Source organism: Pleurodeles waltl, chromosome 11 (assembly GCF_031143425.1).
Source record: "Pleurodeles waltl isolate 20211129_DDA chromosome 11, aPleWal1.hap1.20221129, whole genome shotgun sequence".
Taxonomy (NCBI): domain Eukaryota; kingdom Metazoa; phylum Chordata; class Amphibia; order Caudata; family Salamandridae; genus Pleurodeles; species Pleurodeles waltl.
This window is the reverse complement of record NC_090450.1, coordinates 112,211,376-112,234,410: the sequence shown is the minus strand read 5'-3', so window position 1 is coordinate 112,234,410 and position 23,035 is coordinate 112,211,376. Positions and strand designations below refer to the sequence as shown.

The following is a 23,035-nucleotide window of genomic DNA, read 5'->3' as shown; positions in this document are numbered from 1 at the left end:
CACAAATGACAATAAATCTGATTATATATAACCACATTAATACATGTACAGCAAATGAATACAAACTTACACAACATAGAAAAGTGTCCACAAATAAGTGTTTAACATACTTTATTTATCACTATAACCAGTGATAGTTTCCAATGTGTCGAGTATCATAGGAGGGGAATATTATTTTCCTCCACCCATATAGCATTTCAAATAATGTAGGGCAAAAATCAGTCAGAAAGTTGAAAAGTACCATGGAACTGGGTGTTTTGGGCTTGCCCAGGGGACACTGGACCCCTGTGGTGGGCATAATTTTTTGGCTGCTTGTGCATCATAAAATGACATTAGGCTGACTAGCGGCATACTTTTTCCCACTAACCAGCCCAACATTATTTCTAACCCAGTAGCACCATTCTCCCTAATGCCATCCCCCCTCTTCCTAGCATCTTCTTTTTTTTATGCCAGACATTCCTTAGTGCCATTGTGTGTCATTACAGAAATTTGGAGCATGGATGGCTTTAAGGGATGGCATTAGCCGTCGTGAAGAAAAATGATGCACAACTGCGTTAGCGCAGTTGTGCGCCATTTTTCATAACTAATGGCCCATATATTTGTAAAGCTGGCACTATTCAGCTCTCTCCCATGCAACTCAGCACAGCAATTTGCCCTGCTGCTCTGCATTGTGAGAAATCTTACTAAATCTACCTCAAAATGCTATTCTTGCGAGGTAAAGGCTCAGATTACCAGCCTAAAGCGATACTAGATAATCGTATGGCTAAGGCGTTGCTACCTAGGCAAAATGATAACAGGTAGATAACTCTAGATTTGGGGTGAAATAGATCGATGACACAGGGGAAGACACTGAATTATAAGAAAACATGTACATCTAAACAGTGATTGTAAATGTCAACCGAGAAGGCAAGGAGATAAAATGTGGTACATTCTTTGTAATACCCTGACATGAAATATGCGGAGAATGGCAGCATCTTCTACAATTCTCACGCTGTCACAGGTTCTTATTGCATAATGTCAGCGACATTCATTGTATTTTGTGTCACATCTTTCAGCCACCTGCGATAACATTGGGCCACGAGACTTCTCTTTTGAAGAAAACGCATAATTAGAATTCAGTTTTGATAAATCCACTTGGTAATCACTCACATAATAATAAACGTGTTCTGCTTCCAAAGGGACATGAGCACGTTGAGACAATTTTAATGACAAATTATCCGAAATGTGAAACAAATCGGTTATAAACAACGTCTCTTGACAACACTGGACACAAAAAAGCAGCCACAATCAGTAGGATGGAAAGACAGATTTATTTTGATGTTAAATTGTGCTGTTAAAAATTCAACCATAAAGTAATTTTGCAAATTAAACAGCCTTCAATAATACAATATACATTTATGTTCCAGTTGTTTGTCGTCATTCTAATTTCCACAGTGAAAAGTATGCTAATTTTCTGTACATATCCATAATGGTCGTAGAACGCAATGTATGCAATTCATTTAGTTTGAAGTGTTCCTTAGGTTGCCCAGGTTACTTCTATCGGTTTATTCATGTTTGCGACTATCGATGTCATATTGATGTTTAATACCTGGAATTGAAGAAGTAAGAAATTACGGTCTCTTTATTCCGGAGACATTTCAACATAAACTATATAACTCTTGTGTGAAAAAAAAAACATTTCAAAAGGTATAACGGTATGGCACATATGAAGAAACTAAACAACAGTTTAGAAATCTGTGAAACAGGAGTTAAAGATAAATATTTATACATTTTAAAATAAATAAATGAAAATGATTTTAGCATGGTTATGTTAGAAATTGCATTACTGATAATGGTCAAAGAAGATCATTCATATGTAAAAGAATGGTGAATCGAATAATGACCTTAGGCTTATGCTATCTAAGAATATGTAACATTTGTAGAACGACTAATTTGATTGCCATTAAGCAGTCATTGCAGACAATCCTTTCTGGTCTATTTTTTAGGGAAACACCGAGAACTACATTTCTTGTTTTTTTTTTCAAATATCTTTTACCATAAAAAAAAATTGATAAAACTCTGTAGAGAATGTGTGTATTCAAACAAAAACAAAAAATCATCAAAGCACGAAGTATAACACTTTCATTCGTAATTGTAGGAGCAGTGAAAAACACCAAAATACCTATCTGTATGCGGCAAAAAAATATTTACAAAATTCACATACATTTTGTCTAGGTTAACTGGCCCAAGTATACAAGTTATCCAAGGAAGAAGAAGTAGTTAGACCCCTTATTGGATGAATAAACAATTGAAAAATGTGGAAATTAAATTACATTGGACTCTGGTTAACATGAGTAAAGACCAGAGAGAAAGTGGTATAAGGTTTGTTTGGATCTCCCAAACTGATGATGTCACTCATGAGTAAGGATGACATTCAAAACAGCACAATTACTGCAAAATGTTCCCCTATTTCTGTCATGAATACCTTTAGATTTTTTTTAAATGTAATGCAATGAATAATGTGAAACAAAAGTCTTTTTGTAGAGCAGAAAAAAGAAAGCATTACATTCTACTTGCAGAATAGTATTATTTGGCACTTGTAAATGTATTCACACTGACTCAGTATTGCGATTGCTATTGGTTGCAATTCCATACAATACACTTAACTTTTTTTCACAGCTGGTTATGAAAAAACAGTTCAAATAACTCTCAGTTATGGAATATCTTACAAGGACCTTGAAACCGGTCCCAGGATGTTTGTTTCCGGTCCGGGGAGGACCTGGCTTGGCAGTTCAGGCTGGACTGTTCCAATGAGGAACAGGGTCAAGACTGATTTGCATATGGCTGGGTCCATCCTGGGGTGGCATGGCGAGCAAAAGAACAATGAATTAGACCCAGATCTGTGACTGGGGCTGAGTGTTTGCATTGTTCAGCACTCCGTCCATTATCCTTTTGTGTTGCTAAAGTTGCCATAAGTGGGAAGGGTATGCTCAGACGTGGGTCCCTTGCTCACTGTGCCATTGGATGTAGGCTAGCCTGACTGATGAAGAGTGATACATTGAAACTGGTCCCAGGAAGCTTGTTTCTGGTTTGGGGAGGACCTGGTTTGGCAGTTCAGGCTGGACTGTTCTCATGAGGAACAGGGTCAAAAACCTGATTATATATGATTGGTCCAATCTGGGGTGACATGGTGATCAAAAGCACAATGGATTAAACCCAGATCTGTGACTGGGACTGAGTGTTTGTGTTGTTCAGCACTCCATCCATCATCCTTTTGTGTTGCTAAAGTTGCTCTAAGTGGGAAGGGTATGCCCAGACATAGGTCCCTTGCCCACTGTACCATTGGATTCAAGCTATCCTGGATGTTGAAGGGTTATACCTTGAAACTAGTCCCAGGATGCTTGTTTCCAGTCTGGGGAGTACCTGACTTGGCAGTTCGGGATGAACTGTTCCCATGAGGAACAGGGTCAAGACTGATTTGTATATGGCTGGGTCCAACCAGGGGTGGCATAGTGAGCAAAAGAACAATGGATTAAACCCAGATCTGTGACTGGGGCTGAGTGTTTGCATTGTTCAGCACTCCGTCCATTATCCTTTTGTGTTGCTAAAGTTGCCATAAGTGGGAAGGGTATGCTCAGACGTGGGTCCCTTGCTCACTGTGCCATTGGATGTAGGCTAGCCTGACTGATGAAGAGTGATACATTGAAACTGGTCCCAGGAAGCTTGTTTCTGGTTTGGGGAGGACCTGGTTTGGCAGTTCAGGCTGGACTGTTCTCATGAGGAACAGGGTCAAAAATCTGATTATATATGATTGGTCCAATCTGGGGTGACATGGTGATCAAAAGCACAATGGATTAAACCCAGATCTGTGACTGGGACTGAGTGTTTGTGTTGTTCAGCACTCCATCCATCATCCTTTTGTGTTGCTAAAGTTGCTCTAAGTGGGAAGGGTATGCCCAGACATAGGTCCCTTGCCCACTGTACCATTGGATTCAAGCTATCCTGGCTGTTGAAGGGTTATACCTTGAAACTAGTCCCAGGATGCTTGTTTCCAGTCTGGGGAGTACCTGACTTGGCAGTTCGGGATGAACTGTTCCCATGAGGAACAGGGTCAAGACTGATTTGTATATTGCTGGGTCCAACCAGGGGTGGCATAGTGAGCAAAAGAACAATGGATTAAACCCAGATCTGTGACTGGGGCTGAGTGTTTGCATTGTTCAGCACTCCTTCTATCATCCTTTTGTGTTGCTAAAGTTGCCATATTTTACAGGGACTACCTTATAGTGCTTCTTGAGTGATCTTTAAGTGGGATCAAGAGAATAACTACATGATTTATTGGTCTGATGAGTTGAATAGATTAAACAACACAAAAGGGTGAGGATCAATATTGAATTCAGGAGTGTGCAAAGGTGTTTTTTATGCTGAATCTTTTCTCAATGTTCCTATGCTTTGCCCTTTCCAAACAGTGCAAGGTTTTATTCATTTTTTCCGCAAGTAAAATGTCTTTCCACAGTAGGAGATCATTTTCACTGAGTAACAGGGTATTTGTCTAATCAAATATAGCCTATTGCAAAATGTATGCAAACTATTTCTCCTTTGGTTTAGACTTTGAGAATTACTATTCAATACAACAGATGTTTGCATATGATTTTGCTGAAAGTTAACATTGTGCAATATTCTTCTATCTATAATTTGGAAATGAACAACTAGGTTGTGTTACTTTTCAAAAACCTTGGTTAAGATTTTAACAAAAACATTAGAACATAGTGGCCACTGCTTTCATCCTAAAGTATAAGGTAGCTCTTTTGGCTGAAGAAAGACACAACGCAGTAAAAATCTGCAATTGGACTATTCATGTGTTAGCTAATTCGGCCAAAAAATTGGCAGTTGCCCTTCAATTGTTGTTAAGATGTTCCAGTTCCCAGTATCGATGACCCAAAAAGTTTAATTTCAACCAGAGAACTAGCCACTGTCCCAGAGAAATGATTTTGCATCATTACCTGGGTATTAGGTTGTCCACATATATAATCAGTGTTTCAGGTCACAGGAGCTGGTTAGTCCATTTTTTACTATGCCCCAAAGGTAATTTTACATTGCTCTGCAAATCCCATCATCTAGAGACAGTATGGGGCATATTTATACTTTTTCACGCACAACTGCGCCAACGCATTTGTGCGTAAAAAATTTCACCGCCGGCTAACACCATTCCAATGCGCCATGCGGGCGCCTTATTTATGGAATGACGTTATCCGGTGCTGCGGACTGGTCTGAGTAAAAAAAAAATAGACTAACACCAGGCAGCGCTGGCGTATGAGAAAATGGGAGTTGTGCATCAAAAGATGGTGCAAATCAGGTCTGAGGCAAAAATCAGGCCTCAAACCGGACTTGCGCCATTTTTTTGATGCACAATCCCCATTGACATGACTCCTGTCTTAGCAAAGACAGGAGTCATGCCCCCTTGCCCAATGGCAATGCCCAGGGGACTTATGTCCCCTGGGCATGGTCATTGGGCATAGTGGCATGTAGGGGGGCCCAAATCAGGCCCCCCTATGCCACTTAAAAAAATGTTCAAAAATACGTACCTGAACTTACCTTTAGTTCCCTGGGATGGGTCCCCCCATCCCTGGGTGTCCTCCAGGGGTGGGGGAGGGTGGCATGGGGTGTCCCTGGGGGCAGGGGAGGGCACCTCCGGACTCCTTCCGAGCCCACAGATCCCTTAACGCCTGCCCTGACCCAGGCATTAAAAAACAGCGAGCATCGGGCTGTGCGCCGTTTTTTAAGGCCCACCCCCTCCTGTGCGTAAAAATGACGCTGGGGTATAAATAAGGCGGACAGACCTTAAAGTCATTTTTTGGAAGGGAACGCCTACCTTGCATATCATTAACGCAAGGCAGTTTCCCGCTTCCAAAAAATGACGCACATTGTGGAATTTTGACGTCCACATGGTCGGGCGTCAAAGTTTAAATATGGGGCAGTGTTTGCGCCGAATGTGCGTCAAAATGTTTGACGCACATTCGCCGCAAACAGAGTATAAATATGCCCCTATGTTTTTTAAATGAGGCCTGCTAGTAGTAATGCTATTACTCACATCAATAATGCTTGCATTCCCACTGGTAAACATAGCCAAAAGCTGTTAAACCTCTACAATGTCCCATGGGAAATACTACTCACTACAATAAATCATGCCCCTAATTACAACCTAATATATTATGATGATTTGCAAAGTCATAATTTTAAAATACAGAAATACATGCACATGCAATATGTATATTTCTACTAAAATGTAAGAATTCATCAGCCTTTTTGCTATGAATTGTTTCACTTACTGTGTTTGCTGAAATGAAGTTTGCACTCTGGATTTGGCCATCGTAGTTAACAGTCACGTTTTTAACTGAACCAGCTTCAAGTCCCCAAATGTCAATATATCCAAGAAGCAAGGGACTTTGTGTAGTTATTACATCCTTATTGTGCACTACATATGTGTTTAGGGTGTTCTTTAAGTAAAGAAAAATACGTTAACATTTTCATATTAACTTCTTAAATAATTCAAGTGATATACACTCGTAGATAACATATCAGGCATTAACATATTTGTCGTAAAGTATCCACAGACTGTGTAATTAAATATAACCATATACTTATCCTATAGAACTTTAGAAGATCAGTGATATTGACTCCATACCTGAGAGTACACACAGTTTGAATTGTCTTTAAAGTTCAGATGTCTCTCGGAGGAAATTTGCATTAGTCCACACAATGTTTGACAAGAAACACAGCAAAACACCATTGCCCAGATTCTCAAAGGTTTTTCGTTTTAGCGTTAGTTTAGTGTTGCTTTTTTTAACTCTAAACTTTTTTGGGCATTTGCCAACCAACGTAAATAGGTATTTGCATTACTTTGTGCCAAGGGGATTTACATGGGTGGAACATGGGCGCATTCGTGCTACCACTCATGATTTTTGATGCTAAACCCTATTCTGTAACATCAGAAGAAAGGGTTCAGTGTTAAAGCCTATTGCCTTTGGAAAACTGAAGCAAAACCGAGAACGTTTTTATTTCTCCCTGCTTTTCCAACTTTGCATGTGTGCTGCACTGCACAGCACATAAACAAAGTGGGAAAATAACTTTCACTTGTCTAGGCATTGTATTATTTAATGGAAGGATACCCTTCTTGTACAAAATCTATGCTAGACTCACACACACAAGCAAGCATTATGGCCCTAAGGTGTGTGAGTGGAGCACAGTAGCTCAAATCAGCTCTGGCGCTAGGGAGAGGGGCGGAGAGTGCCATTTCTATGAGAATATGGTGCTCTTGTGCTCTCTCCCTGTCACACAGCATAGGGCAGCATTTTAGGCTGCTGTGCTGCATTGGGTGATACTTTTCAGAATCAGTGGGGAGGTTGTAGGATCGATCAGGAAATGAGTAGGGGGACCTGAATAGATCTTGGAAAATGTCATCTGTCCCAAACAAACATATTTTTTAGACCTGTGGGTTGGTGTTAAGGGTTAACTTAAAATGTCTAGCAAACTGAGTGCTATAATTAATATATTAAATGATTTGGCTAAAAGTTAGGTTTTGTTTAGAGGAATGCTTTTTCTTCACAAATGTTGTGTACAGGACACATAATAATTTAAGACCGTACACAATACATGACATTGGCCCTTAATCTCATACATGTCATGACTGGGGGGGGGGGGTTTACAATCCTTCTACAATTTGCAGGAATTTGGAAATATCTGCCTTGACAAAAGGTTTCACATCATTTTTGTCTTATTATAACTGTAGAACATAGAACTAACATGGCCCCAGTACACATAAAACAGTCACTAGTATGCAATACTATACTGAAAATGAATCTCACACTATTCGACTTCCAAAGGTTGAAAGGTCTTAATGTGGACTTTTATTTAGTGCTGTTTTCCTGTAGGTTGTTTCAGGGCACTTTCTAAGAAACCTGTGGCCCAAGTGGACTGGTGTGAGAAATCTGTCTTGGAGGGTTCCAGGTCAATCAGAAAGTTCTGGGCTTTAATTGTGATAACTGAGGTATTTTGGCTCTGGGGTTCTAGGACCCTTGTACCACAGATCACAAAGGTGGAGCCATGTACCATCTTTAGAGCTTGACATTCAAGGTGGTGAGTCAGAGGAGCCCAAGGTTTTCTCATGTAAGGTTTTGTGGGCTAGAGAGTCAGAATGCAGCAGCACAACAAACAACAATTAATACATCATATCTAGAATGTGATTTTTCTTCTAAAAAGAAAGTGTTATATTATATACAAAACTAAATACTGCACACAAAGCTATAGATTTAAACTGGCTGGGAGGTATAAATACATCCTCTAAAGGCCCTCACAATCTACAAAGAGGTACAACAAAGAAAACTCACAAAGATCAATTGACCCTTTGAATGTACCCCTTCGTCCTCATGCTGTAGGCACGTCTACCAGTCTAAGTACTAGAATGTCTTAACTCTAAAATCACAGTATAGCCTGTATGTACCTAACATAAGGCATGAGGGAAAATTGAATGAAGGTAAGGCATACGAGCTTTGTCAAAGTTTTGTCATAAAAATCAGATGCATAAGCTCTCCTCTTATGATAACTTTAGATATATAAAATAGTTAAGGTGTTACTGAAAAAAAGTGCCTAAAGTAATTTTCATTATTGTCAGAAATATTCAATTAATGTAGTTTTCAAATTCCACATATCACAAAGTTAAAAATGAAATCATTCCATTCTCAGGGGCAGATTTATGAAACGTGGTGCTGCACCTAGTGCAGCAGCACTTTTCTTATGCCCCTTAGCGCCCACCTAACGCCACTGTATTGAACATATGGAACATCATGGTGGCAGTTAGGGAACTAGGTCAACATTTTGGATGCTAGTTTGCAGCTTTTCAGGATTAGCATAAAAAATATTGATGCTAATCCTGCAAAACATCCAGACGCCCATTGAAAAAAATGGTAGTCTCCTTTTAACGCCTGCTCTGAGCAGGTGTTAAAATTGCAGATACAAATGACACAAAGAAATCTCTTAGATTTATTTGTGCCATTTTTTCTGCCGCTCTAATGGGGGAACGCTACAAAAAGGAACGTTTAAAAAAGGATCAATGCATGCATTGCACCACTTTGCAAATCTGCTGCAGCGCCTTTTGGCCATCTAATATCACATTAGCCATAAAAAAATGACTTTAGTGTTTCGCTAGATGGTGCTAGGCCCTCTAAAATATGGGCCTCAGTGCCTTATTTTCAGGTTTGTACAGTTGTCTAGCAAAAGAGTTCTGCACACCCCAGAGTCTTTGGGATAAAACCCTATCTCCATGACTGCCTGATTTCCTACAACGAAAATAAAAGTAATTACTATGCTTTAGCGCTGCACACTATCCCTCTAGTATTACCCGAGCACAAATATGCACATTTCAAACGGCTAGTAGTGCCTTCTGAGCCATGCTTTTAGCCTCTTTCTCTTTCTGAAACCAGATACACCAGTAAATATTTGCACATTTTCTGTGGTTATTTAAAGCATGTGGCCAGGCTCTGCTTTCAGGAGCTGGCACCCCTGCCCAAGTGGGACACCTACACAACACTGATCCCAGACTACATGGGCACTCCAAACCCTGTGTCAGCTGAGTCAGCCCATAACCTAATCGGAAAACTCTTCATGGTGCTGATGGGGGAGTTAACTTTCTCTTTTAGCCCTCTCTGCCTCTGGCTGCTCCTGTGCTGAGTTGCTGAGTGTAGGAGCAAGGTAGGAGGCAGCCCCAGGGCCCAGTTGGAAAGGCTCCTTAACTGATAACCCCCTATCAAAATGGGGATGTTGCAAATAGTCAAAGCAATGATAGTGGTCTTTCTCACCGCAGGTGACTGACCATATCTGGGGGAATAACTCAATGAACAGCTGGGTACAGTGCAGGTTTTTTTCAGCCCATGTCCTGCTGAGAAGGGCTGAACATAAGCAGCCCAGTAAAACTATAATATCTCTGCCCCAGTTGGCCATTTTGGATGGGTTTGTTACATTCACTCTTTGTGGTATTCTCCAGCTACCAAGGGTGTCAGAACAGGGACTCCGGCCCTTGAAAATTAAGGGGCCCCTTGTGCTGCAATAGCATACTTTTTTGATGTTGCAGTGGCGCAAGCAGTTCCCTACACTGCGCCACATTCACAAAATGGCACAATGGGACCATTGCACCAGGTGGTAAAGCATTGCGCCACATTATACCTCCACCAAGTATAATGTATGAAAGGTATGCGTTCCTCCGTTAAAAGCTACACAGAACTGGCACAATGAAATCTACACTGTTACATTCTGTGCCTTCACAGTGTAAATTTTTAATGCTTGCTCAGAGCAGGCATTAAAGTGATGCTGGTCTTTTTTGCAATGGGCCCCCCTCGCATTGCTGGAGCAGCATCATCTTTTTTTACGCTAGTCCAGTAATGTGTCAGTTTTATACCACAGATGCATAAAAAAAATTCACGCATCTGTGGAAACTTGCTCCATGTAGCACTGTACCTTAAAGGGAGCACCACCATGGGGTTGTTAGGGGGTCCAGGGCTGGTGCAAGAAAACTGGCGCATTGATTCCAATGCACCAGTTTCCTGTAAATGAAGCCCTTAGTTTCTTAATAGAGCTTTGTTTTCAGGAAATCGCCCCACTGACGCCTGCTCCTAGTTGTTCATCGGAACTGTTTACTCCAGCAGTCGCACCCTCTGACTTACAAGATGGACTACACGACCCCGTTGCACTCCCTTGGTGCCAGAGCCTCCTGACTGCTGCCTGTACTTACAACTCCCATGGCACATCCAGCCATAGCCAGTCCACAGAAGTCCTTAGGAGCCTTCTACTTCTGGGTCACCTGCAAGCCCACTCTCTACTTCCCACCTGAATGGCGGGGAGGCCAATGCCACTGACCTTTGAGACAGTGTCTATTGAGTCCTAAGAAGTATAGGCTGAAGTCCTCTCCAGTCAATAGCTTGACCAAATAATGGGTCTTCTCTTCTTCTTCTATAGTTTTCTCTTTCCTCAAAGGCTGGAGAGTTAGGGAAAGTTGGCATCACTGCCCAACCAGAAGACACCATATCACGTCTCACCCCTCACAGGTGGGCACTTCCTAACGTGTGGTTGGCATACCCCTTTGCACAGCACATTGGATACTTGAAAACATTCTGATTAAAGCTCAAATCTGCAAGAGTTGTTCATCTACTTAATTCTATCTTCACCTGACACCACAAAAATGTGTGCTTTGTCCCAATTTCAAAGGGATTCCCTCATGTGGCTGTTGTGCCAGAGTTCTGCCTCTTTCTCCTCTGTTCATGCATGCAGGACATGCTAGGCTTTTCAGTTAATCTTACCAGTTTTCTACCCTGGCTACTTCCTCAACCAGGAGAACACTAATACCACTTAATGGGCTTCCAAATAGTGCTTATGAGTGGTCATGAAATAACAGTTTGCCATCACAGCAGCTAACTTTGCCCACCAAGTTAATTTAACGTCTGAATCTCACTAGAGATGCCTTTAGTAAATATTGTAAAAACCAAAGTGCATTGTTCTAAACAATGACTTGACATCTTTCAGAAAAGTAAAAAGAAAGTAGATGGTAGAATCCTGGTAGAGGAAAGCCTTTCAGAGAATTGTAGAGGCATATTTACAATGAATTGGCATAGGGCAGTGCCACAAGTATTTTTCAGCAATGTCCTACACCAATTCAAAAGGGCAGGAATACACAATTTTTATGCAATACAGTGCATTCCTGTCCTTTCAGCCAAAGCACAATTTGCTGCTGAGCACCAACACAGTCGCACTTGCACAATCACCTTCTTGCAAAAAAACAATCCTTGGAGGCTTTTTTTCCCTTTCTGAATGTGCTGCAGAATGTATCACACAGAAACAGGGAAAAGTGATGAAAAAAAATATATTTTTCCTACCTGTCCCCTGAGGAGGCATACAGTTTTGACGCATTCTCAGGGTTCCACGTCCTTGTAAACCTGGGAATGCATCAAAACCCATGGTTATTGCATTGAAAAACCCAGTGTGATGCCCATGGAACACCCCCAATGCAGTGTAAGACAACACATCGACTTGTGCTGTGTTGCCTTACACCATATATACAGGACCATGAAAAGCCATGCAAAGTGGTTTTACACGGCCTCAGAGATATGGCTATGCACTCTGCGCCACTGGAGCATCACAAAAAATTATGTGCCTGTGGCACAAGATGCTTGTAAATAAGCCCGGAATTGTTAACTTGCTAACAGGTATTATAACCTGTAGTTGGAAAATGTTGACTTTTATACTAGAATTTCAATACAAAATTGTAGATTTATGAAGGAAATTATTTATTATAACAACATATGAATTACATTTATTTATGTTTCAAATAATGTCTATGAAAACCATCAAAAACATTGATGGTTCAACATACAGCAGGGTGTTTACATAGAGAAAATGGTATACCATACACGTTTGTAAGATAAATAACTTTTATTTTAATCACTTAGGGCCAGATTTATCACACTTTCATGCAACACACACAGCAAGACAAAGTGCTATACTGTGTAGCCTGAAAGGGAGAGAGCAGGAGTGCATCCTATTTACCAATATATAGTGCATCCATGCTATCTTTCTGTACCAGCACACAATGTGCTGCTTGCCACCAATGAAGGAACCTTTGTGCCATGGTGCAAGGCTGCGGGCATTGCAAGCTGATTGTTCCCCTTGGAGGTTATTTCCTCCTTATGATTGTGCTTAAAAATGCAGCACACTTAGAAAAAGGAAACAAAAGGAGAAATAATGATATTACTCTTTCTTGCACTTTTTTCGGGAAGATGTAGCATTTGAGGCATTTGCAATTTTATCAGTCTTGTTATATCTTTGAAATCACCAAAACCCATAGGTGGATACAAGGGAACACACATGATTCACTCATAGAATGCCTTCCCAGGGCAGAGTATCGGAGGGCAGTACCTTCTGCTGCCTTGCATTACTCCAAATTTACCAAGCAAAGCAGGACCATGCAGGAGGCCCTTGCGTAGATTGGTACATCAAACTTATGTATTGTGTTCCCTTACAACAGCATGCATGTTGCAAGAGCAACTCAATACAATGATAAATCTGACCCCTATTTTTTAATAAATATTTTCCTTCAATTCTCTTCAAAACTAGCTGCATCTTTTACAAAGTCATCACTAACAGCCTTCTTGGCAAACCTGCAACCCAGAAACATCTGACTAACAAATATAAATAGAATATACTAGACAATAGGCCCTTTCCATATATGAACCCAGGTTCTGGAACAACATCCCAGTGTCCATCAGGCCCATCCAACACTGCCCTAACCCCCACAATGCAGTAAAGAGGGAAGGCTCACCTCGTTAAAGACCACTACATTACATTACATTAACAGTACACAACTCAGCTTCCTCTTCTATTACTTGATACATTTACGCTTGCCTTTGACTATATACGGTGCTCTGATGCCTTTTGGCTAGGTTAGGAAATACATCATACATACATACAAACATACATATATACATACATGCATACATACATACCTACATACAACCGAATTCATTTGCTTAATTGGCTAAACTCCACTGATTGTTTTCTAACATCCCTGAAATTTATGCATTGCGAGCAAAGTTTGTAACGTTTCTTACACAACAGAGGCATGATGGCACATGCTCCGGTTTCTTTTTGAATAAAATGAATATACTTTAGAAGTTTTACAGTATTTACCTGGCTTGTGTTGAATGTAAGTAAAGAATACAGGCCATTTTCATACGCATCTAAAACACAGAAGCATGAGAATCAACATTAAGAATGTGTTCTGAAGAAATGTGTTCATATATTCTTAAACTTAGTTTCAGAGTAACCGTAACACTTTCGGGAATTAAAATCGTGGTGTAATTCTGTATCTTTTCTTTCTCTAAGCATAATTAATTCAATATTTAAAATGGAAATGTATGGCTAAATGTGCGTATAGATGTCATTGAGTACCGCTTTGCTGCTCCCTGATTTACTGACTGCATGATAGGCGGGTGAGTGGACGCACGAATATGGATTTCTCTAGTACTTAATCCATTGATCTGATAGAGTAATGCCATTTTTAGGTCAATGTCAAGATAGCTGCGTCTTGTCAATTGATCAGCACTTGCTAAAGAAGTGATGTGAACCCTTAATATATTGACGAAGGGCGGATGAAATGTTGAAACAACAAAGAGTAAAGCATGCAAATTGCTAAGATTACTTTTAAATCCAATTGTTTATGGTCCTAGAACGAAAAATGTAAAAGCAGTGGCTGGTGGCATACTTTGAATGGCAATTTGCTATTAGCAATATTTATATAGGCTTCATAACCCAAAAGTCCCATTATCACAACTGATTTTGAGGTGCATAATGAGAACCCACGCAACAGTATGAAGCCTCCATGATTCACGCCATTTATGGAGCATGTCTGCAACGAAAATTGAAAAGTACAGCTCATGACACCAACTTGCTCACCCCTGAACTATGTGTATGCAAATCTTTTTGTGCTCAGAGGAACCCAATATGCTGCACAATCCCTTCAGTAAAATTATTCTATCACTATGCAAAAGCATGACAAACCACATTGTACCCACCAATGGTAACTCCATCATCCCAATAAAGTTTCCCATGTGCAAATCCAGCATGATCCAGGGCAACAATAAATCCCACATGGTTCTTTCGACTGGAAGGAAAATAAAAGTAAGTATCAGAATTCACAATAATTTAGGGACAGCTAAAAACTCATGTCTGACAATAAATATAGGGGCCAGATTTATGCACGGCACTGCAGTAAAAAATAGCAGTATGGCGCACCTCTGCATTTCCCCCTGCACCATCCTGTACATAAACAATCACCTTTAGCATTTTGCTTCCTATATGTGTGCTACAGAAAGCAACACACGTAGAAGAAGCAAAAAACGAGGAGGAATAAAAGCATTCCTTCTTGTTTTGTCATGCTAACACCACCCCTGGGGTGGTGTGAGTTTTTGTCACTTCCACAGATTTATGATTTTTTGTAAGTCTGGGGCAGCATCAAAAGCAATGAGTGTTGCGGTGGAACATCCACTGCAACACCCTTTGCAAGCCCCTCTAACACAGAAAACTGAATCTTAGAGGTCCATATTTACAAGGAGGCGTGGTGTCACAAAAATCGGCGTTACAACTCCTTGTACATATTGAGCAGTGGTTAGCACCACCGGAGCATCACGAAAAGTGACGCTCCGGTGGCGATAGGGGCTCTTGAATATGTCCCTAGGGGTCCTATCTACAAAGGTAATTTCTGTCTGAATGTAAGTTTATGGCTAAATGTACATTTTTTTACACCAGCCAGGAATTCATTCAAGGATTATGGGCAGGTGCAAAAGCATTTAGGATTGCAGAGTGATTACGAGAAATCAGTGGCAGTAAATCCCTCTCATTGCATGGTTAATAAACGTAGCCAAGGATGGTTTGTCTTGAAAGTTTTTGAACACCCTCAAACTTGAAAATTTGTGTGTAGTTCCCAAACTTCTCTTCACATTTTTCTCATGCTTTCATGTTATCTCATTTGGACATAGTATTTGGTTTGCACTGGGCTATTCTGACAGAATTTTTTCACATGAACCAGGCTGATGTGGTTCGGAATATGAATTATAGTGAGAGCATGAATTTTGTCTCTGGAAATTATTGTTAAATGCATATTTGCAAAATTTGACTCCTTCCCTCCAGAGTGATTGCAGTGAGGTAGAAGGAATGCAAAAATGGATTGCTAATATATGCTTCAACACCAATGACCATATAAATTATTACTTTATTTAGCATTAAGAGTTGTCATGTATTTGTGGACTGCTTAAAAGAAAAGACTTACTCATGGCTATTTCTGAACTGATTTCTTGCCTACAGGGTGTGAGCCTTGATAGCAAGAAGACAATATTTTATGAATGCCATATTTTTGTGTTATTGACCTAAATGAAAATTGAATTATTGAAAACTATTGAGTCATTATAGCCTGCTTTTAATAATTTGGAAGAAAATAACAAATAGCTCAATGGAATTACAGACTCTTCCAATGTGGCAGTGTGAGAAAGTGCATTATTAGTTGGCGAGATGTGAGAGTTCACCAAGTCATAATGTAACAATTCCATACCCGATCCACTCTGGTCTCAATAATTTAAACATGAGGTCATCCCTTGGTGGCTGTAGCACAGAGTGGACAGACTTACCTAAATAGTTAAAAAGTAGAAAATACAACCCATGAAAAACGTAATGAACAAGTAGACATCAAAACAGCAAAAATCAGATGTAGGGAACTGGAGATATGGCAGTAGATTTATCATTATTTCACACAGTGCTGCACACAGTGATAAACCTGGTAATCTGCAGGCACAAGACCAGTTCCAAGTCACACGTTATAGACGACCACAAGCTACTGCCAGTCAAGTACAGGATTCAGGCTTGTCATGGTGGAATGCGTACCTTCTGACTCAAAAGATTTTCTTTAGAAAAGTCCTTGTCAACAGGTTATCGATGTGTCAGACTGCAGGCTAAGGCCGAAGGAGATCTCAACGATGGCAGCCTAGTGAAGCCCCTGTCATTGCTAGGAGCATTGTCTCCAGTGGGAAATCTGGTGCAGACAAAATTAGTGGTGGGAAGCTCCAAGCTGGTGATATCCAGAATCAGAATCCAGGCATATCTTGTCTGCAATCGAATGCTTGTGACATTGACCTCTACGTTCTGACTTCTTGAAGTCAAAATTCTTTCAGTGGGGGAAACCAGTGAGTTGAATCTGACTGGTTATTCAATGTCAGCCCCTACCGCTTTTGTGTTGGTCCCAGCCTTCACTGATTCTCTAGGATAAATTGTCTGAAAACATGTCTATGTGTCCAGTCCTGTAGGTTTAAGTGTCAGAGGAGTACATTTTAACACCAGCTGAGGATCTAGGAACCTGTGGGTACCACTTCATGAATAGGAGCCACTTTCCGAGAAGCCACCGGCAGGGTCCAAGGCAAATCCATTTGTAATTGATTAGCTAAGCTCTTGGAAAAATCTTTTTTTTTTGCAGCTTTTTTTGGCTCCTAACCTTAACATGAGTTCAGCCAACTGACGGTTGGAGTACAAGCGGGAGCAAGACCAGCCCTTGAGGTCTCTCTCCACATGCTCAAGCACAGCTGCCATCTTTCTTCTGTCTTTCATGGGGCCATGTGTTCTGAAGAAGATATTCAGCAGAGCTATACATAGTCTTGACACTAGCTTGTGGGTCGAGGTGTCTCTCCAACCAGTAGGGAAAAGGCTCAGAGTGGAAACCCCAACTCACTTTAAAATAATGTCATGGGGGTTTGGCCCTAAGCAGTTCCAAAGTGCAGTCCATTGTTATGCCACAAGCCAAAATGGCAGAACCTTTTTTTCCCAGATTGAGCTCTGGGCACAAACCTGACGTGTGTCTAGGGAACCAAGAAACTCTTCTTGCAAATCAGTTCAGAAAAAGGTACCCCTAACCCCCACTGTTATTGATGCCATCACTACTATTTAAACAGTGAAAGGGTAAGCCTAGGTGTGTGTTACATCTGCATTTGACAGTTGGTGCAGCTGTGTAGCTTCCACACTTGTTTGCCACATCCCCAGGCCATCGCTTCCCACTTAAAGAGCTTTTGTTTCTTTTCTTGAGAACCAGGTGGCCAGTTGACGGTCGGGGATTAACCCTGAAAAGATAACTATGTTATGTTATATTATGTTATATTATTTATAAAGCGCATGGCTACCAATAGGCTTCCCAGCGCTAGAGGACTACGGACCAGTACAGACAGAGAGAGAGTACCCTACACCTAAAACAACCAAGTTTTTAGGGACTTCCCGAAGTTATATTCATTGGTCGTCATATGCAAGCCAGTGAAAAGAGAGTTCCATAGCTTGGCCCCTTGGTATGAAAGAGTGGCAACTCCCCATCTAGATTTTATATTCTGGGGAGGATAGCAAGGGCCACTGATGATGACCTAAGATCCCTATTAGGCTTGTTAAAAAAAAAGGGTTCTCAGTATCTGGTGGCCCCTGTTGTGGAGGGATCTGTGGATACAACACATAACCTTGAATTTGATGCGTTGATCAACGGGTAACCAATGTAGTAGGTTCAATCCTGCCTTTACAGAGCTCCTTCTGGGGATATCCATCAAAAGATGGGCTGCCACATTTTGGACCCTCTGTAATTTATTCTTGACATATAAGGGTGACCCAGCAAATAGACTGTTTCCGTAGTCCAGTCTAGAGATAATTAGAGCTTGAATAATAAGCTTTTTTGCCACCGGAGGAAGAATATGCAAGACCTTCCTTAGAAGTCATAAAAGGCCAAAGCAAATACCAGATATATGCTTGCCGTGGTGGTCCATCATGAGGGATGGATCCAACCATATCCCCAGGCTTTTGATATGTTCCATTGGGGCTGGAAGAACCCTCCTGGGAACATCAATCTCCAAAAGCTGATTGGGTCCAGGTTTATGACCCAAGATCATCAGTTCCGTTTTATCATTATTTAATAGCATTCTTCTGTTCGTCATCCAACCTGCTATAGCTTGCAGACAGGAGGATAAAGAGGCTACGTCTTGTATAGAATTAGAGTTTAACGAAACCACCAATTGCGTATTATCGGCATAGGAGATTAATGAAAGCCCCAAGGATTCCATCAACTTAGCCAGAGGAGTCATATATATATATTAAAAAGCGTGTGGCTTAGTGATGAGCCTTGTGGCACCCCGCAGATGTTGTGAAATTTGGCTGAGAGGTGGAATCTGTCTAGGACCTGGAAGAACCTGTCTTTTAGAAATGATGAAAGCCAGTTCAAGACATGCCCTTCTATTCCCAAATTTCTCATCCTCTGACCTAACACCTCATGATCCACAGTGTCAAAAGCTGCGCTCAAATCTAAAAGTATGACAGCTGTGATCTTTCCTTGGTCCATGCTCTTCCTGGCTTCTTCCAGTATGGCTATGAGCACTGTTTCCGTGCTGTGTTAGGGTCTAAAGCCTGTCTGGTTGGGAAGCAGACAGTTGTTCACTTCCAAATATGTAGACAGCTGTTTGTTAATATGTTTATCTAGAATTTTAGCGGGACTGGGTAAAAGCGAGATAGGTCTATAGTTCTTTAAGTCCGCTAAATCAAGGGTCGTTTTTTTAGTAGAGGTTTCATTGTGGCGTGTTTCCATAGTCCGGGAACTACACCCTTGGAGATGGACTTATTCAGCATATTTGTTATAGCTGGTACAATAACCGTGGTGCCTTGGGCTAGTATTTGGGGGGTCTGGATCTAAAGGAGAGCCGGACTTGAGAGTGGTTAAATATGAAGAGACTTCCTCCGGAGAAATAGGGGTGAACTGGGAGAGGATGGCCCTATCATTCTTGGGTAGGGAGGCCTGTCCTTCCTGCCTGGTAGTCATTTTCGGAAAGTTGGAGTAAATATTTAAGATCTTTTGTTGGAAGAATCCTGCTAATTTCTTACTATGCTCTACTGAGGCTGCTATGGGATTCTCCTCACAGGGTACTTGAATGATTTCTTTTATTATCTGGAATACTGTTTAAGGAGACCCAGCTGATATCTCAATTCTTTCTGTATAATATGTCTTCTGTGCTTGTTTAATCTCCATATGATAGGCTCTAATCTCTTTTCTATAAGCCTCCCTATCCCCTGGTTCATAGGATTTTCTCCACCTTCTTTCCAGCCTCTTACAGTTTTCTTTCAACAGGTGAAGGTGGGAGGAGAACCATGGAGAGCTGGTGGTCTTACAGATCCCTGTTTTTGCCCTACAGGGGAGGGTGAGGTCCAGGCTGTCTGAAATCCAGTCCTTAAATTGCCCTAGCTCACAGTCAGTTCCATCAAAGAAACTGGGTTTCCGAATCTCCAGTGCCCTGGTCCACTCTTTAGTGGGGAGCTTGTGCCTTCTCCTGCCCATCTGCCTAACCGGCTGTAAGTGAGTAATCCTCAGCTTCATGGTTAGGCACAGAGGAATAGAAAAATGATTTGCCCAAAGGAGAGGAAATGGGCGTTTCGATGTAAGTACTGTTAAATTGCTAAACACCAAATCGATTGTGTGTCCCCTTTCATGTGTGGGGCCCTTCACTAGTTTTTCTAGCCTCAAAGCTTCCAATTCACCTAGAAGCCTTTTCGTGGCCGGCAGGTACCAATTCTCAGCATGGATATTAAAATGCCCTAATATGGTGATATTAGGTCTCCTACAAATTAGGTCAGCCATAAGATCAGGGAAGGAGTTTAAAAAATTTTCATGTGGTCCCAGGGGGCAATACAGTAATACTCCTGAAAAATTAAATAAGGAATCCAAAGCCAAGGAGAACAACATTCCTTCCCCTTTTTAATAGCTGAAGAGGCTGAGACGTCATCTTGAATGTTTCTTTGTACATTATAGCAATCCTTCCCCCCTCTAGAGGATGTCCTGTCCGCTCTCGCTATTAGATATCCTTGGGGTAAGGCTAAACTAGTATCTGGACCTGAACTTTCATGAAGCCAGGTTTCGGTGAGAAACAATACTGAAGGCGAGGTCTCACTTAGAAAAAGATTTATATCCAATTTATGGCGTGCCATAGAGCGGCAGTTAATGAGGAAAAAGGAATGATGAATATTCAATACTAGCTGTGACTGTACCTTCGTCGGGTGTGGAGCCCAATGGCATGTGGGGCATCTCCAACTAATGTCACATAGGTCCAAACATCTCTGACAGTCATTCTGAGCAGGTGGTCCTAGAGAGAGCAGACAGTCTGAGGAGTAAGTAAAAGCCAGGGGAGCCAGCTCTAAAGTCGTCTTTGTCCAGGGAGACAAGCCCTAAGGCCCAATCTGGCACGGACGGGCGCAGACAGGCTTGCCTTTGTCGCACCTTTGGTGCGCCCGCTGCTTGCGTCCACTGCACGCCCGCCACTTTGTGGCAAATAAAGGTTTTGGAGGAGAGGTCTGAACAACTAGACTGCTTCCCTCCCAAAATGGCACCTCTGTGTGTGCTGGCAGCCGAAAAGAGAAAATGGCGGCTGCCCTCACTAACACTCAGGGAACCCAAAACAAGGGTGAAGGAAGCAAATAAAGGGGTGGGGATGCCACACAATCACCTCACGGCCACTGAACACGGGCCTGTGAGCTTTCAAAATCATTCATTCTGTGCTCTAGCACTCCTAGTCAATCAAACAATAACATCTCCTTGGTATAAAAGGGAGGCTCAAAATATACAAACTCTTAGCTAGAAAAGTGTGCCTTTCTAAAATTATTATTTCTAAACTAGTTAAAAAATAACTTTAACATTAATTTGGATTTTGTTTAAGTAGGAAAAATAGGGGGTCATTCTGACCCTGGCGGTCATGGACCGCCAGGGCCAACGACCGCGGGAGCACCGCCAACAGGCTGGCGGTGCTCCCATGGGCATTCTGACCGCGGCGGTACAGGCGCGGTCAGATACTGGAAACCGGCGGTGTACCGCCGGTTTCCCGCTGCCCAAGGGAATCCTCCATGGCGGCGCTGCAAGCAGCGCCGCCATGGGGATTCCGACCCCCTTACCGCCAGCCTGGTTCTGGCGGTTTTGACCGCCAGAACCTGGCTGGCGGTAACGGGTGTCGTGGGGCCCCCTAACAGGGCCCCACCAAGATTTTCAGTGTCTGCCACGCAGACACTGAAAATCGCGACGGGTGCAACTGCACCCGTCGCACCCCTTCCACTCCACCGGCTCCATTCGGAGCCGGCATCCTCATGGAAGGGGGTTTTCCGCTGGGCTGGTGGGCGGCCTTCTGGCGGTCGCCCACCAGCCCAGCGGGAAACTCAGAATTACTGCGGCGGTCTTTTGACCGCGCAGCGGTATTCTGCCGGCGGGACTTTGGCGGGCGGCCTCCGCCGCCCGTCAAAGTCAGAATGACCCTCATAGTGTTTTAAGTTTTTTTTTTTAGCTAGTGTAATTCTGAAGTTAGATTTATTATGTTAAATAAAGTGCTGAAGTCTTTTCTATGAAGCACGCCTTGCTACAGTGAATAAAGGGTTTGGGACCTTTGTCCTGGCCATTACACTGTGTCTATGTCAATAATTCACTGTTTATGTGGTGGCTTGCTGCACTACATATTTATACCTTGCCCCCTAATCACACTATGCCCGTGAGGGTTCTGAAAGGTGCCAGACTTCTTTTGAAAAGACAATATATATATATTTTACCATATATTTCAAATTTCATCAGTGAATAATTTGTGAGGTCATAAGCAGTGCATCATAACTGTACAAGTTATATTATTAGATCCTCCTTCCATTTTGTTAGCATTTTCACAGTATTATTACAAATTTTCATACATTCATGTTTTAAACTGATGTTTCTCATATCAAGTACAGTAATAATGTTTTTTGAATACCTGTGGCAATGTACAATAGGAAACGTCTTACGTCAGGCTTAATGTTCTCTTTTAATTGCTTTAACTTTAATTTAGATAACTTACCTGTATTGCGTATTTTGAGCTGGGTTTTGCCATGGGATTATATACCCTTCACGAACATGGACATTTATGTGGTCCCAAGGAGCATTTAATGACTTCCATTGACCTCTTTCTGCAACCGGAGTGCCCTAAAGAGACAAGTTTAAGGTTGTAGAATGTGACAATATTCAGTCAATTCATTGCACAATTTACTAATTTGTTCTCTAAATTATCTAAGGAGAAATCTGCCTTTTAGGTTGTGTCCCACAGTTCACTACAAGGATGAAACAGGTTTTGTAAGGATCCCATGGCTCACATGGCTAGAATATCATTGAAATTAGTAAAAAAAAGTGTGATGTGCTATGTTTAACATTGGAACTAAACAGTATGAGTTAACTCTTATAGATCTGAACACTTAACACTCACTTGCTTCATTTAAAATATTAACATTAAATCTGACAAAATAAGACATAAAATATATGGTGCAATGGGATAAAATGGTTGAAAATAAAAATGTCATTGAACATAAATGGGGTAAAATGTGGTGAACTTTGTCCAAGGGGAAGATAAGAATACCCTATGGAAACAACCCAGTCCTTGGGTGAAAATCTTTAAATGGTTTAGGG

The 23,035-nt window shown here is 41.5% G+C and overlaps 1 protein-coding gene across 1 annotated transcript in view; it reads right to left on the bottom strand.

Moving 5' to 3' along the window:
• Nucleotides 1–1,291: 1,291 nt before the first annotated feature.
• SI (sucrase-isomaltase) overlaps nucleotides 1,292–23,035 on the bottom strand; it is a 632,954-nt gene continuing 611,210 nt past the window's right edge. The window contains exons 67-71 of the mRNA XM_069213228.1: nucleotides 22,434–22,558; nucleotides 14,592–14,680; nucleotides 13,708–13,757; nucleotides 6,306–6,473; nucleotides 1,292–1,588 (exon numbers count right to left, since the gene is read on the bottom strand). Of these exons, the coding sequence (XP_069069329.1) occupies nucleotides 1,517–1,588; nucleotides 6,306–6,473; nucleotides 13,708–13,757; nucleotides 14,592–14,680; nucleotides 22,434–22,558 (504 nt within the window). The 3' untranslated portion in view covers nucleotides 1,292–1,516. The remainder of the gene's footprint in view (nucleotides 1,589–6,305; nucleotides 6,474–13,707; nucleotides 13,758–14,591; nucleotides 14,681–22,433; nucleotides 22,559–23,035) is intronic.